We start from the raw sequence: 19892 nt of genomic DNA, 5'->3' as shown, positions 1-19892 counted from the left end.
AAATAATGCATGAAACTGAAAAATTGCACATGTTAATGGAACATCATGCTATTATGTTTATATCTAACTCATGAATTCGTCATTGCTTTAATGCCTAAAATTTCAAGATCTGTTTTTATGGAAGAGTGGAAGAGTGATATTATATTTATAAAATTATTTAGCATCATATCTGGCACCTTAATACTAGTTGCTTAGAAAATTTTGATTCTATAAAACTTTAGTGCATTACTTCATGCATGTGTGTATATGTATACATGCATGTAGTGAAATGATTATAATTTATAACACTGAAGCTTTAATTAAAAAGTCCTTTGAGATTACTGATTTCACCCACAAAGCCCACCCTTTGATGTGCACAATGATTTAGTTGCTGTTCTTGTGTTACTGCATTAAGACAAACACAATCAGGAGAGCCCACACATTGTTCAGCAGACATGAGTATCAGATCAGTGGTTTTTTGGAAATGTCTTTCATAGGCATCTCTTGCCTTACATGACATTGGCCCTTCTGCCCGTTTAATATTTAGCACATAGCACATACTAGAAACCTCTGTTTTAAGTGCTTTTGATACGATAAATCATTTAGTTCCCTAAACAAATCTAAAGTGGGTGGAGTTGCCACGAACCTGGAGACTTCTAGAGATACTATCCTCGTCTTCTGCAAGTTCCAGAACCTCTAACCACTATCCTCATTCATCTCAACATATTTTAAGAAATCTCAAAGTTAAATATCTTTCTTTTTTAACTGATTTCCTTTGAAAATGCTGGATGAAAGGCCTAAAGAAAACATCATAAAATAAAGAATAGTATCAAGAAAGTCACATTTTCTTAAGAAAATAATAATGTGGCCTCAGAATAGCTCAGAAGCCATTTTACATGCTTAGACACACACTTCTCCCAGATGCCTCATTCCACGAATTGTTGAGCTTGAAGGCACTGTAGGGGGTGCCTGACTTAATAATTCCATTTCACAGATGATGGTCTTGAGCTCTTGGACCTTAGACAAATGCCTGGAGACACACAGTTAGTCCCCCCCCCCAGCCATGGGAATAGAGTCTGTCTCTGTGGCTGCTGAGCACACTGCCACATCATGCTGCTCCTTAATCTTTTTATAGATTTGAGTCTAAATATAGACTTCGCTAATTTAATTTGGACTGTTACGGGGAAGAAACTGAAGCTCCTCACACAGGTGATACATAGGGCAGCAAGGACACTCAGTGGTATGGATGGATAGGAGGTTGCAGCTATTTGGACCTTCAAATGTGAAGGGAGGTCTCAGTCTAAGAGTGCATAAAATGTGGTCCATAATGAAAAGCTTCTGTCTACTGTCAGTGCAGGTGGAAAGCCACACAGAGAAGAACCAGGCTAGGGACAAAGTTGAAATGAGGACACAGCGGGAAACCGGCCATCTGTCCACCAGCAGTGCCGGTCGGCAGGGCAGCTGCATTGCCTTCCAGATGAACCTACTCAGCTGAGCTCTGAATCAGTGCTTTATTCACAAGTAGTGTTTCATTTTTGAATATATATATATAGTTTCATACAACACATTCTGATTGAAGTTTTCCCTCATCCAACTCCCTCCATTCAGTTCCTCCCTACCTCCCCTCTCACCCAAATCCACACTATTTATTTCTCTTTTTCATTAGAAAACAAGCAGGTATATAAAAAATAATAAAATGAAAAAAAACAGAATAGGATAAAGTAAACAAAAAAATGAGCCAAAGAAAAACATATAGATGCACTTCATTGACCTTATGAAAAAAACACCTTAAGGGTGTGTTAAACTGAAACACTACACAGTGCCAAAGATCCCAGAATCTTGTTATACCAAAGTCAAAGATTCTTTCATTGCTTCCAAATCTAACCTTAGTGCCTTGAAAGAGAACAGTGAAGGATGGTCGGTATTTCGGTTCTCTTTGCTGTAGGAATTTATTAAAAAGGTGAGATGAGCAGTGGTGTATTACAAAGTTTAAACCCGAGCTCTTTTGTGAAGTTGCTGTGCTTTGTGGAAGCTACCCTGGCAGATACACATTTCTCCCAAATATTCTCTCTAAGATTCTACAAATATAACGAAGCAGGATAATGGTCTTTGACGAGGTGTCACAAGAGAATCACCCTATTCAAAGAACTTACAGTACCTTCCTAATGCTAGCTCATTAGTCACACCCAACTGTAGCAGGTAATGAACAGATGTGTCAAGTAGAACAAGATTTTCATAAGCAAACCTGTACTGAGACTCTGAAATCAGAGTAGAGAGCCAAGACACAGGAATATAAAACAAGAAGGAATCTTGCTGTTTTATTGCCGTCTTTGTCCACTTCAGCTGCTATAGCAACAGCCACATGCTGAGCAAAACATATACAACAGAAATATAGTTCTAATAGAAGTCTGGAAGTCTGAGATCAAGATACCAACATGTTCATATTATTCCGATGGTTACCTTGCAGGTGGCAAAGTGCCACTTTTGTATCCTCAAATCATGAAAAATATAAAAAGCCTTATCATGTGAAATCTAAAGTCACTAAACATCATCATTTGAGGGTAAGAGATGTTACATATAAAATTAGGAAAGTGGGTATGAATGTTCAAAATTTAGTGAATTTTAAGATAAGCATCACACAAAAAATGGATGAAATTACATAGCTCATAATAAGTGTTAAAATAACTTATACATGTAAGAGAGATAAGCGGACATTTTTGGAGCTGAAAAGTCAACAATATATCATTTATAAGATTTGAGAATTGTTTTATAACATTTTCTTAAATTGCCATAAAATGTTCTTCTGTTAGGTCCTGGAAGGGACAAGAACCCCTCAAGAAGACCAAAGGTGTCAACTAACCTAGGTTCCATAGAGATTACAGAGACTGAAGCACCAATCAAAGAAAATGCATACACTGGACCTAGGCCCACTACACATATGTAGCTGATGGGAAGCTCGGTCTTCATGTATGTCCTCTAGTAAATATGAGAGAGTGAGTTGTACCCAACATGGACTTTATTGCATGCTTTTGGATCACTTTTCCCTAGCTTGGCTGCCTTGCCTGACCTCAACAGAAGAGGATGTACTAAGTCCTAAGGTGATTTGATGGGCCAGCATGGGTTTGTAAATGGTGGGGCTCCCCTTTTCTGAGGAGAAGGGGAGGGGCAAAAGGGAAAGAGGGGGATGAATGGGACCTGGAGGAGAGGAAAGAGGGAGCTGTGATCCAGAGGTAAAATAGATAATGAATGAATAAATTTATCTAAAAATTTTAAATGTTCTCCCATTAAAATGGACACCACAGCTGTGCACTGTGATACATAATTGTATCCCTAGCACTTGGGATCAAGGGCACAAGAATCACAGTTTGACTATGGAGTGATTGGATGACCTGCTTAGGCTGCATGAGATCCTTTCTTAAAACAACACCAACAAGAACAACCACTCTGAAACGACATTCACATTTCAAAATTAGATTAGTAAATTAGTAAAAATTGTGTATCAGGCATAGTATTAAATATGAAGATAGCAACAAAAATTAGCATAATCTTCACTGCATATACAGTATTAAAAGAAATGGCTGTATGTGATCAGTGACTATCTTAATTACCAACAGTGAATACAGAAACATTTATAAGTCTATAGGCAAGTCTTCTGGACAGGGTTGTTTTTACATTCTGCTGTCTTAAATTATAGAGTGTTATTATTTGATCTTTAAGATAGTGAGGTTAGTTCAAAATTACAAAATAATTTTATAAGGGTTACCTTTTAATATTTTAGAATGATATGCTTCCTTTACTTTTATTTAGCTTAGTTTGTCATTAGATTTGTGTTGGTTTTGTTTTTCTAAAATGAAAACATCGCTTAACATTGGTAACATCTAAACATCCGAATATTTCTTGAGTTTTAGGGCTTGAAAGAAAAAAATAACATAAAATCTAAAAGTGTAGTCAAGTCAAAATATATACACATACCCACCCACCTCTTAGGAGTCCACTCACAGTGCAAGAATATTAGTGTTGGTGACTGTCTGCCATTTTCTTTTGGTTCCATGGTTTAAATTAAAAAAAAAAAAAAAGGTCTTAAACTCAGAGGATATTTAACTTAGCACTTTAGAATAACACTGAACACCACTTTAATTGAATAGTTTAAGTGCTATGAAAATACCAGGAGTAAAGAACTAAGTGAAGATGAAAAAGATAATATTTCCTAAAGATATGACAAAATTCCAGCAGCAGGTTGGAAAGATGAGATTTTCAAGAAATAGATTGACATCTACAAAGGCCATCTTTGCTTATGGAGGACCAGTGACTGAACTGTTTCTGAGAGGAAATATTGGAAGAGTTTAGGAACATAGTTTGGATCATAATTGTAGATCAGAATTTGGATCAGAATTTTGGAAACACTATCTAAGATTTCTGACATTATTATTTTGAGATATAGTCAAAATATCTGACTCAGACAAATCCAAAATGATGCATTGTAGAGCAAAAGCCATGCAGAGACTCTGAAACTTTCTTAGGACTCATGTGATACAGGCAAGACACAAAGTTGACATTTGGACATAAGGGTTATTGATTGCTCTCAAATTTCAATTGCAAGTTTACTCTACAGAGAAATCTTTTTAAAAAGATTTTAAATCTTTTAAAAAAGAGGTGGACTCAGTGGCAGGCTCTCTGATCACCTTCCCGGGGGGGGGGGGGTGGGGAAGTGCAGCCTTGCTAGGCCACAGAGGGAGGCAATGCAGGCAGTCCTGATGAGACCTGCTAGGCTAAGGTCAGATTGAAGGGGAGGAGAACCTCCCCTATCAGTGGACTAGGGGAGGGGCATAAGAGAGAAGAGGGAGGAAGAGTGGGATTGGGAAGCATGAGGGAAAGGGCAACAGCCAGGATACAAAGTGAATAAATTGAAATGAATAATAAATTAAAAAATTTAAAAAAGGGCTATATCTATAATGGTGGTATACAGTCTGCCTGGTTTTTCCTTCAGTGAGCTCACATGAAAACCCTGCTTCTTTCTAGCTCTTTAGCTATGCATACTAACTTTGGTGTGTGTGGGGGGGTAGATAAAACCTTCTATCTGTTCATCAAGAGAAAGTCCTTTAATTGCACCCCGATTTTCATTGAGATTGGGTTCTTTATATTCCCTAGAATCATACATAAATGACTTTATAAAGCAATAAAATTGTGGAATTAGTATGTAGATGATGGTTAACAATTTGTTCCCTCTAATTGATAAGAACACAAGACAAAAACTGATCATGAAACCTTAGGGTAATGACATTGAAGATGAGCAGTTGTGTTCTTAATCCTGGCCAGAAGCCACAAATGTTGCTTCATCCTGCAAGCAGTTCTACTTTGCCAGTCAGACAGTATGGATGGATTTCAGGGGCACAGGATCCTTGTTACCATTATTTTACTTTTCAGAAAGTAGTCAGTTTGACTAAAAGCTGATCCCCTAAATAATTTTCAGTTCTCAACTTTTCAGGGGCCATGGGGCAGTGCTAGATAACTAGAGAGCTAGATGCTAGGTAGCAAGAGAGGCATGGACAGGGCAAAAGGCAATTGAGTTTCTTTCTGAATCTAAGATCTTTTATTAACAGGTCTAATAACCCACTTCATTAAATTGAAAAGCTTCTGCAAAGCAATGGACACTGTCAACAGAACAAAACGACAGCCTACAGACTGGGAAAAGATCTTCACCAACCTTACTTTCAACAGAGGGCTAATATCCAGAATATATAAAGAACTCAAGAAATCAAACACCAACAAAACAAAAAATAAATGCAATTTAAAACTGGAGTACAGAGCTAAACAGAGAATTTTTGACAGAGGAATAACAAATGGCAGAGAAACACTTAAATGTTCAACATCCTTAGCTATCAGGGAAATGCAATTCAAAATGACCCTGAGATTTCATCTTACACCCATCAGAATGGTTAAGATCAAAAACTCAAGTGACAATACATGCTGAAGAGGCTGTGGAGAAAGGGGAACCCCCCCTCCATTGCTCATGGGAATGTAAACTTGTACAACCACTTTGGAAATCAATCTGGCAGCTCTGTTCTTGATAGCCAGAATCTGGAAACAAACCAGATGTCCCTCAACTGAAGAATGGATACAGGAATTGTGGCACATTTACACAATGGAATACTACTCAGCAATTAAGAACAAGGAAATCATAAAATTTGCAGATAAATGGATGGAACTAGAAAAGAACACACTGAGGTAACTCAGAAGCAGAAAGACACACAGTATACACTCACTTATAAGCAAATACTAGCCATATAATATAGGAACCATACTAAAATCTACAGACCTAAAGAAGTTAAACAACAAGGAGGACCCTAGGGAGGATGCTTAATTCTCTTTGACAATGGCAAACAGGACAGATACCAGAAGCAGTAGAAGAGAGGGAACCGACAGCAGCCTACAATAGATATCCTTTGAAACGCTCCACCTAATAGGGAATCTAAGCAGATGGAGTGACTCACAGCCAAACTTTGGGCAGAGCACAAGGAGTCTTATGGAAGAAGGGGAAGATAGAAGGATCCAGAGGGGACAGGAGCTCCACAATGAAACCAACAAAGCCAAAAATCTGGGCCAAGGGGGGACTGCAGAGACTGATGTGCCAAAGAAGAACCATTCATGGAGAGGACCTAGATGCCCTGCTCTGATATAGCCCATAGGCAGCTCAGTCTCCATGTTGTTTTCTCGAGTAAGAGGAACAGGAGCTATCTCTGACATGATCTCAATTTCCTGCCCTTTGGTCACTTCCTACCAGAGGTGTGGCCTTGCCAGAACACAGAGGAAGAGGATCCAGCCAGTCCTGATGAGACTCAATGGTCTAGAGCCTGATGGTAGGGGTAGAGGACTCCCTCTTTCCGACTAGGAGAAAGGACTAAGGGGAGAAGATGGAGGGAGGGTGACAGGAAGGGAGGCTGTGATGGGGGGGGGAGATGAGGGAGGGAGCTACAATTGGGATATAAAGGAATAAATAGTAAAATAAATAAATAAAAATTAAAAAATATTTTTAAAAAGAGAGCCATGGTTTTTTTGTTGTTGTTTTGTTTTTTGTTTTGTTTTGTTTTTCTAAATATACCAGGTCCTTTAGAAAGAGGTTTCAGAACTATCTTGCCAGCATTGAAACAATTACTTCACTTAGCTTGGGCTACAGGGTTAAAAAGGGGTGTAGAAGGAAACAACTATAAAAATATAAATCCCTCTGTCACTGATTTGTCTTTTTGATAAATGTAGGAAGAAATTTGAAAGAATAAATTCTAAATTCATCATCAGCAGGTTCCTCACACCTTTTAAGAAACCAGTACCAATGTTTAAAAAGAATGCAATGGAGGAGATAGAATAAACTACAGAGATTTTTAGGCTTCCGATAACTCATGACAGGTCTCAGCGACAGAAGTTACTGGTGTTCTGTTTCTCTATCCTGTTTCCATATGTCTCAAAATGTCAGGTGAACTTTATCTGGCTCATTGCATTCAGGACAAAAATTTTAAAGGTACATGTTACCGTAGTAAGTAGCTAAAGTCATCTTGTATCTTGCAATTTCTACCAGAGTGTTGAACACTCTAAAGCAGGATTGAAGAATCTTTCCAGGAGATATTTTCCTTATGAGTGTATTATTTACTATGACATAAGACCTTATGAATCACACACTGGCAGTGGAACTTGAGATGTCCTCACTTTGGTGTGGAAAGCCAAACACTGCAAAGATGTAATTTAAATAATAGAGTTCATAACAAATACTAAATACATTATTCTTGGAATATAGAAAATTTTCCTTAAAATCATGAAATTTTGGTACAGAGATATATAATTTAAAATTTTATGAGTTATGTAATGGTTTTACTTATTCTGGGGACAGTATTTTAATACTATGATTACTTTAATGGAGACTAGGTAGGGCACAAGAAGAGATTTCAAAAGACCTTTGCAAATGCAGACATAAAAGGATAATGGACAGCTTTGAAGAGAAAGTGGAACCTGTGCAAATGTTTCATCCATAGCCTAGAGGGTAATGATGCCCTTCTGGAGTTGAGGTCCTGTAGAGAGAAGACACAGAAGTCTGAAACACTTAGCTGAGATTTACCTACTTCCCCGTACACAGCTAGTTATACTGATATGAGCCTCAATTCGCTTATGTATTTATTATATATTGGTTAATTAATCCATTTTATTAGCATTTGTTAATTGTACAAAATGAGTTTCATTATGAAATTTCATAAACATATATAATACTATAATCATCTTCAATCCCCTATTATCATATCCTACTCCTCAATGAATATTTCTTACATTCCCCTTCTTCTGCCTCCAAACCCTCCTTTATTTTTAAGTATTATTTCTAATATTTTATTATTTGTTTTCTATCTTTTATTCTTTTTCTTTTCTTTTTTTTATGTATATAATGTTCTGCCTGCATGTATATCTGAATGCCAGAAGGGGGCACCAGATGTCATTATAGATGGTTGTGAGCCATTGTGTAGTTGCTGGGAATTGAACTCAGGACCTCTGGAAGAGCAGCCAGTGCTCTTAACCTCTGAGCCATCTCTCCAGACCCCTATCTTTTATTCTTATTGCTATACATATACATACATACATATATATACACATACATATAACTCTAATCTTTTGAATCCATCTAGTATTGTTCATATGTATGTTCATGTGTATGTATGTATGCATGCATACATGCATATATGTATGTTTATGCTTTTAGGACTGACCACTTGGTATTAAATAACCTATTAGAGTGCTTATCCCCAGGAAGACCAATTCTCTCTCTCTCTGTAACCATGAATTTCTCATAGCTCTTCAAGAGAGATGGATTCTCAAGATTTCTTTCATCTAAATTGGCTTGTCTACTGTCATAGTTCAGGTCTTGTTTAGCCTACCACACTGGCAAGATTTCATAAGTACAGTTTTCCTACCCCATGTGAAATACAATAATGACCAGCATGATGAGATGCACCCAAAGGTAGCAGTTATAACTTGGTAGTAACCAACAGCTATGTAATTGGCTTTAATGTCCATTCAATAAGAAGGAATTCATGTTGAGTACTGTAAACCTCACTGACTACCCATGACTGGTGAGGCCACAGAATCTAGAGGATTTCCTGTTTTCCCAAACCATTGTAATCTAGTTCCATTCTAAATACTTATTCTAATGTCACCCTGCACCTCCCCCACATCAAAGGACTTTCCTTTATTTATTTATTTATTTATTTATTTTAAAAAATTTCTTTCTGGAGATAATTAGAGAAAGTCACAACAATGGGGGATGCCCATCCCCAGTTGACACATCTACAAAACAATCCCTACACCTAAGGCTCAGGAAACATCCCGGAAGAGGGTGGCACAATTGTAAAGAACAGAGGACTCAGATGCCTGGGGACAGACTTTGATTTTCTCACCTGTAAAAGGAATGTTAAGTTTGTAAAATTTATCTCCGAGGGGAGTCAAGGACTCTGGGAACTCAGTTACTCCTGCGGCACCTTATCACCTAATCATCTGAGCATTCACTGTGTCAGCAGCCAGGTGAGCCAGCAGTGAGGACAAACATCATCAGCCTGTTCCTGATTTACCATCATTGCTAAGAAGACTGGAGCTTCCACTAATCCCACATGCCTATATTCTAATTTCTTCCATGGTTGTAGGAGGTGGGAGGCGATTCTTATGGTCCCTGCTTTAATTTCCCCAAGGCATTTCTCTTCATCATCTAATAAAATAGCTTACAAATTTAGGAACTTCTGAGATTCTTTAAGCAATCATAAGTTAAAAGGTAATTTGTAGGATACTTGATCTCTTTTACTCATTCCTGTATCTCTATTCCTATAAATTTGTCCAACTGGCATTGAGCACCTGCTCCATTCTCATTTACTTGGAACTTCTATTGATGAGAACATTGAATAAGATTATAGATGAATCATATTAACCAAATTTACACAGCAAGGAATGGGTGAGCTGAATAAACATTATATCTGTAGTATGATATAAAGAAATTGAAGAAATATATAATAACCTTGCAAAAATAAATCCTAGCTTCCAATGTTTTTATTAGAGAATTCAACAACATATTTAAGGAAGCAATTTAATTCTGCAAACTAATTTTTTATTAAATAAGAAAATAAAAATTAATATAAATCCATTTTTTAAAGTGCTAAGTATTTTAATTAAAAACCCAGACAGGACATTATGGGCCAAAAGTGCAATATCTCTCATGGAGTTAATTAATCACAACACATAGCAAACCCAATCCAACTCTTTAATAACTTAATTTAAACTTGTTTAATGTAAATAGGAATCAAAATTCAATATCTAGCAGTAAATGTAATCAATTACAAAACAAGCTACAAAATGAAAAGAAAATATGCTCCATTTTGTTTAGGATAGACTGATACTCCAACCAAGAACAATACATGGAGATAACCTAGAACCTTTGCCCAGATGTAGCCCATAGACTCAGTCTCCAAGTAGGTTCCCTCAGAGCTGTCTCTGACATGAACTCAGTGGCAGGCTCTTTGAGCACCTTCACCTGAGGGGAGGGCAGCCTTACTAGGCCACAGAGGAAGACAATGCAGCCAGTCCTGATGAGACCTGATAGGCTAGGGTCAGATGGAAGGGGAGGAAGACCTTCCTGATCAGTGGACTAGGGGTGGGATAGAGGAGGAGAAGAGGGAGGGAGGAAAGTATTGGAAGGGAGGAGGCCACAGCTGGGATACAAAGTGAATAACATGTAATAATAATTAATAAAAAAAGTTTAAAATACATGACAAATAAATAAAAGTATTTTAAATCAACAGACAAACATGAACAAGATTAAAATTGCATTTGTTATTTGAAATAATTATGGAGACTTCCTTCAAAATAAACAATAAACCTAAAAAAACTTCAAAAACACGTTTCAATTAGTTTTTATTTAATGGCAAAAACTTACATAGTTTCTTCACAAGTGAGTATCATTCTTTTCTTTTTTAGATTTATTTATTATTTATAAAGTATTCTGCTTGCATGTGTGCAAGCAGGCCAGAAGAGGACACCTGATCTTATTATAGATGGTGGTAAGCCAACATGTGGTTGCTGGGAATTGAACTCAGGACCTTTGGAAGAACAGCCAGTGTTCTTTCTTTCTTCTTTTTCTTTCTTTCTTTCTTTCTTTTTTTTTTTTGAATTTTAACTTATTTTATTTATTTATTTTTTTACATTTTTTTCTTTATTAATTACACTTTATTCACTTTGTATCCCCCCTGTGGTTCCCTCCTTCCTCCCATCCCAAGCCCTCCCTTCCTCCATCCTCTGCATGCATGCCCCTCCCCAAGTCCACTGATAGGGGAGGTCTTCTTTTCCTGCCTTCTGATCCTAGTCAATTAGGTCTCATTAAGAGTGGCTGTGTGATCTTCTTCTGTGGCCTGGTAATGCTGCTTCCCCCTCAGGGATAAGGTAATTAAAGAGCAGGGCAATCAGTTCATGTCAGAGACAGTCCCTGTTCCTATTACAATAGAACCCACTTGGGTACTGAACTGCCATGGGCTACATCTGTGCAGGGGTCTTAGGTTATCTCCATGCATGGTACTTGGTTGGACTATCAGTCTCAGGAAAGACCCCTGTGCTCAGATTTTTTGGTTTTGTTGCTCTGCTTGTGGAGTTCCTGTCCTCTCCAGATCTTACTGTTTCCCACTTCTTTCATAAGATTCTCTGCACTCTGCCCAAAGGTTGCCCTTAAGTCTCAGCATCTGCATTGATAGTCTGCAGGGCAGAGCTTTACAGAGGTCCTCTCTGTCAGGCTCCTGACTTGTTCCCTCTTTTCTCCTTCTTCTGATATCCAGCTTCTTTGCCTTTCTGGATAGGAATTGTGCATTTTAGCAAGAGTCCTCCCTCTTAATTAGTTTCTTTAGGTGCACTGATTTTAGTAGGTTTATCCTATATTATATGTCTATATGAGTAAGTATATACCGTGTGCATCTTTCTGCTTCTGGGATAGCTCACTCAGGATGATCTTTTCCAGATCCCACCATTTACCTGCAAATTTCATGATTTCCTTGTTTTTTATTGCTGAATAATATTCCATTGTGTAGATATACCACAATTTGTGCATCCATTCCTCCACTGAGGTGCATCTGGGCTGTTTCCAGCTTCTGGCTATTACAAATAAGGCTGCTACAAACATGGTTGAGCAAATGTCCTTATTGTGTACTTGAGCCTCTTTTGGATATATGCCTAGGTGTGGTATAGCTGGATCTTGAGGAAGCGCTATTCCTAGTTGTCTGAGAAAGCACCAGATTGCTTTCCAGAGTGGTTGTACAAGTTTACATTCCCACCAGCAGTGGAGGAGGGTTCCCCTTTCTCCACAACCTCTCCAGCATGTGTTGTCTCTTGAGTTTTTGATCTTAGCCATTCTGATGGGTGTAAGGTGAAATCTTAGGGTCGTTTTGATTTGCATTTCCCTGATGACTAATGAGTTTGAGCATTTTTTTAAGTGTTTCTCTGCCATTTGATATTCATCTGCAGAGAATTCTCTGTTTGGCTCTGTACCCCATTTTTTAATTGGATTACTTGATTTTTTGCTGTTTAACTTCTTTAGTTCTTTTTATATACTGGATATTAGCCCTCTGTCAAATAACAGGTTGGTGAAGATCCTTTCCCAATATGTAGGCTGTTGTTTTGTTCTAAGCCAGTGTCCTTTGCTTTACAAAAGTTTTTCAGTTTCATGAGGTCCCATTTATTGATTGTTGTTCTTAGAGCCTGTGCTGTTGGTGTTCTATTCAGGAAGTTGTCTCTCGTGCCAATGAGTTCAAGGCTCTTCCCCACTTTTTCTTCTCAGCGGTTTAGTGTGTCTGGTTTTATGTTGAGGTCTTTGATCCACTTGGACTTTAGTTTTGTGCAGGGTGATAAGTATGGATCTATTTTCATTTTTCTACATGTAGACATCCAGTTTGACCAGTACCACTTGTTGAAGATGCTGTGTTTTTTCCATTGAATGGATTTGGCAACTTTGTCAAAACTCAAGTGTCCATAAGTGTATGGATTTACGTCAGGGTCTTCTATTCGATTTCATTGATCCACCAGTCTGTTTCTATTCCAGTACCATGCAGTTTTTAGTATTGTTGCTCTATAGTACAGCTTGAGATTAGGGATGGAGATACCTCCTGAAGATCTTTTACTGTAGAGAATTGTTTTTAGCAATTCTGAGTTTCTTGTTGTTCCATATGAATGTGAGAATTTTTCTTTCAAGGTCTGTAAAGAATTGTGTTGGTAGTTTGATGGGAATTGGATTGAATCTGTAGATTGCTTTTGGTAAGATGGCCATTTTTACTATATTAATCCTGCCAAGCCATGAGCATGGGAGATCTTTCCATCTTCTGATATCTTCTTCTAATTCTTTCTTCAGAGACTGGAAATTTTTTTTTCATACAAGTCTTTGATTTGCTTGGTTAGGTTCACACCAAGGTACTTTATGTCCTTTGTGGGTATTGTGAAGAGTGTTGTTTCCTTAATTTCTTTCTCGGCCCTTTTGTCTTTTGTATACAGGAGAGCTACTGATTATTTTGAGTTAATTTTTTATCCAGCCATTTTGCTGAAGGTGTTAGTCAGCTGTAGGAGTGATACTTTGACTTCTTCCTTTCCAATTTGTATCCCCTTGATCTCCTTCAATTGTCTTATTGCTCTAGTTAGGATTTCAAGAACAATGTTGAAGAGATATGGAGAGAGTGGACAGCCTTGCCTTGTCCCTGATTTCAGTGAATGATTTAAGTTTCTCTCCATTGAGTTTGATGTTGGCTATAGGCTTGCTGTGTATCGCCTTTACTATGTTCAGGTATGTGCCTTGTAACCCTGATATTCTCAATACTTTAAACATGAATGGATATTGGATTTTGTCAAATAATGCCTTTTCAGCATGTAAGGAGATGATCATGTGGTTTTTCTCCTTCAGTTTGTTTATATGGTGGATCACATTGATGGATTTCTGTATATTGAACCACCCCTGCATGCCTCAGATGAAGCCTATTTGGTCATAGTGGATAATATCTTTGATGTGTTCTTGTATTCGGTTTGCAAGTATTTTGTTGAGTATTTTTGCATCAGTGTTCATGAGGGAGATTGGTCTGAAATTCTCTTTCTTTGTTGGGTCTTTGTGAGGTTTAGGTACCAAGGTGACTGTGGCTTCATAGAATGAGTTTGGAAGTGTTCCTTCTGTTTCTATTTTGTGGAATAGTTTGAAGAGTATTGGTGTTAGCCCTTCTGTGAAGGTCTTTTAGAATTCAGCGCTGACACCATCTGGCCCTGCAGCCAGTGTTCTTAATCTCTGAGCCATCTCTCCAGCCCCATAAGGATGTTCTTTAAACTGTTTCAATTCAACACAATGCTGGTAATGCCTGCCAATGACATGGCAGTAAGAGGAATTTACATGTATGTCAATAAAGAATGCAGGAAAAAAATTTCTTCATGGAGAAAACAAGATTGTCTATGAAGCAAACCCAAAGAATTAGTAACATAGCTCCTATAACTGATATGAGATTACATTAAGGTCATTTCATAAAAGGGAATTCCAAACCCCTCAATTTCCTTCATAATTGCCTCTTAGAATTGAACTTGAAGGTTCAATTTAAATAGAGCAGCCGTTGTCATAGGCTCTGGAAGGGACAGGATCATGTGACACACATGGGATGTCTTTCTTCCTTCTTTTTAAGGAGTATTGAGATTTGCATTAAAATAATGTCATATACCGGACAATGAGCATCTGTGAAAATCTATGGAATTCTTTAACACAGTCTAAGTTTTATTATATGCTAACTTAGAAGCAATTCAATTACTAGCTGTGGCTCCTATATCTGTGTCAACGTGACACAAACTTTAGTCACCTGAGAGGAGGAAAACTTGATTCAAAAAATTCCTCCATAGGACCGGAATGTGGGCAAGCCAGTAGAGCATTTTCTTAATTATCAATTGACTGGAGGAGGGCCTGGCTCAGTATGGGTAGTGACAGCCCTGGGCTGGTGGTCCAGGGTTCTATAAAAGGCAGCTGAGCAAGCCATGGGAAGTAAGCCAGTAAGCAGCTCACCTCCATGACTTCTGCGTCAGCTCCTGCCTCCAGGTTCCTGCCCTGTTTGAGTCCCTATGGAAGTGTAAGCCAAATAAACCATTTCCTCCCCACCTTGCCCTGTGATCATGGTGTTTCCTCTCAGCAGCAGAAACCCTGAGTCACTGGGGACTGTGCAGAGTGTGACAAACAGCTCTAAGTATACTACAACTGCATGAAACAAAGCCACTGAGAGGGATGGAGAAATAGATACCAACCTTAGTGCGTCTGGAAATCCATGGAGTCTGTAAGAATGAAGGCAAAGTATCTACATACAACTGTACTCCAGCTTATAAAAGTTGTTTTTTGTGGACATTCAAGTTGTTTATTATGAAATCATTACACCTCTACACCTAAATTGTACACAAATTTACAAGAGACATGGTATCTTGGCTATTAAAGGAAGTTACCCCAACCAAGGACAATGCATAGAGAGGACCTACAACCCCTGCTTGGATGTAGCCCATAGACTCAGTCTCCAAGTGGGTTCCCTAGTAAGGGAAGCAGGGACTCTCTAGCATGAACTCAGTGGCTGGCTCTTTGATGACCTCCCCCAGAGGGGGGAGCAGCCTTGCCAGGTCACAGAGGAAGACAATGTAGCCAGTCCTGATGAGACCTGATAAGCAAGGGTCAGATGGAAGGGGAGGAGGACCTCTTCCATTTGTGGACTAGGGGAGGAACATAGGAGGAGAAAAAGGAGGGTGGGATTGGGAGGAGATGAGGGCGGGGTTCATTGTCAGGATACAAATTGAGTAAATTGTAATAAATGATAATAATAAAAAGGAAAAAAATATAAAATTATCATGAAAAAAAAAAAAAGACTTACAAATAGCAATAGAGATTGGACCAGGCTACTTGGTAATGGATTAAATTTGAAAACATCAGTAAGAACTCATTTTAGCTTTATTTAGCTTATATAAACAAAACATGTACATTTACAGGACAGTGTTGTGTTTGTGTATATGCACACGTATGTATGTCTCTGTGCCTGTGTGTGTTGTCAAGTAGCTGTGTGTGGCATTGATTCTTTAAGGAAATTTTGGATATAATGATAAAGAAGTAGCATGAACATTCTTAGTGACAACATCTTGATTTAAAACATTAGTGTCCAACAACTAAATGAAGGACCCTGTGGACATATGGAGAGCTGTAACTGAAAGAAAAATATTCACCACTAGCTTTTTGTACACTGAACAGAAAATACAGAACAAGCAAAGTAAACAAACAAATAAAACTCCACTTTTGAGGACACTTAGGTACCATGTGAGGGAACACCCAAGCAATCTGAGCCCTACAGTAAAGTAATATTATATTCCATATGCCAATCCAGAAAGTTAATAGATAAGGAATGGGAGAGAATAAAGTTTCTGCTTAGAATAACTCGATTCTGTCAAATACCAATACCAGTAGGTTGTGCAGTAGTTTTCCACGACTATTACATGAACAGAGGAGAGTTGTGCTTTTTTAATCAATCTCTTCTTCTCAGAACACTCTACTACAATCTAATGATGAAAACCTAACAAGCAAATATCAATGAATATCAAAATGTCATAATGTCTAAGATGTAATATCTAAGAATCTTTGTCAACAGAACATAAAAAAAAAAAAAAAAACATTGCAAACCGGGAGAAGGTAAGAATTAGGAAAATCTAGATTGAGTCGAATTTATTTTCCTAAAAGTTTTGCAAAAGCTGGTATCCAAAGTAGCTTAGAAGGTCATACAGCTCACCACAATAACAACAGATTTATACCTGTGTCTCACTCACAGACAGAGGCGCTGCAACACTGAGCCATTCAATTGGAAACTTATTATCATCCTGGGAATGATCTTGTGTCTCAACAAAGTGACCATCGCTGGTATGCTAACTCTGCCAGTGCTTGAACCTATTCCAACCTAGCTTTTTCAGAAAAGCCTGTTCATGTTACTAAATACAACTCTAAGGTAATTAAAAGATGCTTTGAATTCACAAAGCTTGTCAATTTAACACAAACCCATTCTTATATTAGTTTATATTTATTATTTACTTATATGCTTATCTGTTTATCTCATCTTAAGGACCCGTATGTGCGAAGGTGCATGTGTGGAGGTCAGGGGACAGCCTGGGGGGTCAGTTCTCCTCTTCTACCATGTGGATTTCAGGGATCCAACTCAGGTCACCTGTTTTGTCAGCAAGTACCTTTACCTGCTGCGCCATCTTGTTGGCCCCACAAAACCAGTCTTAATCATAATGTGCTTTAAAATTTCCAAGTTTTCTTTCAATGTATTTCCCGCACAGTCATTTTATAATCACACACTCTCCTTAAAATACACAGATGGTAACTCTGCTCTCTCTCAATTTTTGGTTGGTAGTTTTTAAAAAAATCTATCTATCTATTTATTTATTTATTTACTTACTTACTTACTTACTTACTGCAATTTATTATACTTTGTATTCCCTCTACACCCACTTCTTTGTCTCCTCCCAGTTCTATCCTCCCTCCTTCTCTCCTTTTTTTTAAAATTATATATCTGTACCTATAGATCTACATATCTATATTTTTTAAAATTTTTTGTTATTATCATTTATAACCATTCAATTTGTATCCCAGCTGTTGTCCCCTCCCTCATCTCCTCTCAATCCCAGTCTCCTCCAACTATACCCCTCCCCTAGTCCACTGAAAAGGGAGGTCTTCCTCCTCTTCTATTTGACACTAGCCTATCAGGTCTCATCAGGACTGGTTGCATTGTCTTCCTCTCTGGTCTGGCAAGGCTGCAACCCCTATGGGGATGTGATCAGAGAGCCTGCCACTCTATCACAGTTCATGATAAATAAAGTCCCTGCTCCCCTTACTAGGAACCCCACTTGGAGACTGGGTCTATGGGCTACATCTGAGTCACGGTTTTAGGTCTCCTCACCATGCATTGCCCTTGGTTGGGGTATGATTCTCTTCAGGGCCCCCAGGGCTCAGTTTATGGCTCTGTTGGTCTCCTTTGGAGCTCCTGTCCCCTCCAGGTCTTTCTGTCTCTCCCTTCTTTCTTAAGATAGCCTGCACTCTGCCCAAAGTTTGGCTGTGTGTCCAGCCTCTGTTTCAATACCTCAATCAGTAGGGTCTTTCAGAGGCCCTCCGTGGTAGGTTCATGTCCTGTTCACTGTCTTCTGCTTCTGATATTTAACATGTTTGTTCTTCTGAATGAGGATTGAACATCTTCCCTAGGGTCTTCTTTGTTATTTAGCTTCTTTAGGACTATAGATTTTAGTATGTTTATCCTATATTGTATGTCTAGTACCCACTTATAAGTGAGTATATACCGTGTGTGTTTTTCTGCTCCTGGGATACCTCACTCAGGATGATCTTTTCTAGATCCCACCATTTGCCTGCAAATTTCATGATTTCCTTGTTTTTAATAGCTGAGTAGTATTCCATTGTGTAAATGTATCACAATTTCTGTATCCATTCCTCTATTGAGGAATATATATATTCCTCTATCTGGGTTGTTTCCTGGTTCTGGCTTTTATGAATAAAGTTGCTATGAACATGGTTGAGCAAATGTCCCTGATTTATACTTGAGCATCTTTTGGATATATTCCCAGGAGTGGTATAGCTGGATCTTGAGGTAGCACTATTCCTAATTTCCTGAGAAAGCACCAGATAGATTTCCTGGTGGTGGTACAAGTTTACACTCCCACCAGCAATGTCCCCTCTCTTTCTCTTAAAGGAGACTTTTTGTGTGTACAAACATAATCACATACTTAACAATAAGCCATGTTGGCAACAAGTCAAATACCCAGACTTTTCAGCATTGTAAGTTACTGCCCAACCCCAATATGAATGCCTTCCCTTGCTTAGTGCTACAGTTGGCTCTTTGAATTTTTGTCAATTATATGTGAACAATAGTGATGATGGCAACTTTTTTTTTTTTTGATGATGAAAACTTTTAGCAATAAATCTAAATTCAGACTCTAGACTTTCCTTCTTTACTCTCAACACTCATAAATCATTGAAAAGTCAAGGAAGAAAGTTCTTGTGGATATGAAAACAAAGTAATAAAGTAAATTAATAAAAACTCAAAATCTTGATAGAGCAATATAATAGGCCCCTGCAACTGCTATAGGAGTCAGTAAACACTCCAGGGAGCTTTGGAAAGAGAAAACAAAAAGTGTGCTTCCTGTATGTTTCACCCAGCATCATCTGGTTCCAGACAAAGTGGTTGCAACTCTGCTCTCATCAGTACAGTCATACACACACCTGCATGGAACTCGGGATGCTGAAATACAGATAACCTCCACGTGTTGTTGCCAGAATCCAAACAGAAGCTCGTATCTCAAACTAAAAAACACGCGGCATGTCTGGAAGCCTCATGAGAGAGCTTTCAGAGACGCGCGATTGCTGTACGTTCACTCACCTCCGAAGTAAGAGCCGTCGGTCAACTTCATTTCTTTGCTGGACTTGGTGATGACCCCAGCAACCCCGTGCTGGATGAAGTACATCTTCTTCCCCACAGCTCCTTCTCGAATGATGTAGTCTCCAGGCTGGAACACCTCAAACCTCAGCTTGCTCAGCATGGCCGTCACAAAATTAGGGTCCGCGTTAGCAAAAAGAGGCATCGTAGCCACCAGTTTCCGGCAGTTGAAGTTGACGATTTCCTAAGGGAGGCAGGAATGAGCACACCAGAAGGGAAATGTAAGTCGTATTTGGGAGAAAAGTACACGTTGGCATTTAAAAACTTGTGTATACAGAATAATGGCCTGTTTACATTTGTAAAAAGATAAGTAAACTGTAACCCACAGATGTCACCAATGCAATAGGTTTCATTTTAATTTGTATTAAAAGTTTTATTCCA

General features: G+C 38.4%; 1 protein-coding gene across 1 annotated transcript in view; it reads right to left on the bottom strand.

The window, feature by feature from the left end:
- Nucleotides 1–19892, bottom strand: part of Hcn1 (hyperpolarization activated cyclic nucleotide gated potassium channel 1) — a 435404-nt gene that overhangs the window by 47998 nt on the left and 367514 nt on the right. Inside the window, exon 6 of the mRNA XM_060385736.1 lies at nucleotides 19455–19695. Coding sequence (XP_060241719.1) covers nucleotides 19455–19695 — 241 coding nt within the window. The remainder of the gene's footprint in view (nucleotides 1–19454; nucleotides 19696–19892) is intronic.

This window comes from Meriones unguiculatus, chromosome 6 (assembly GCF_030254825.1).
Source record: "Meriones unguiculatus strain TT.TT164.6M chromosome 6, Bangor_MerUng_6.1, whole genome shotgun sequence".
NCBI lineage: Eukaryota > Metazoa > Chordata > Mammalia > Rodentia > Muridae > Meriones > Meriones unguiculatus.
Note: the sequence above shows the minus strand (reverse complement) of the source record. Positions and strands in the feature narration are given on the sequence as shown.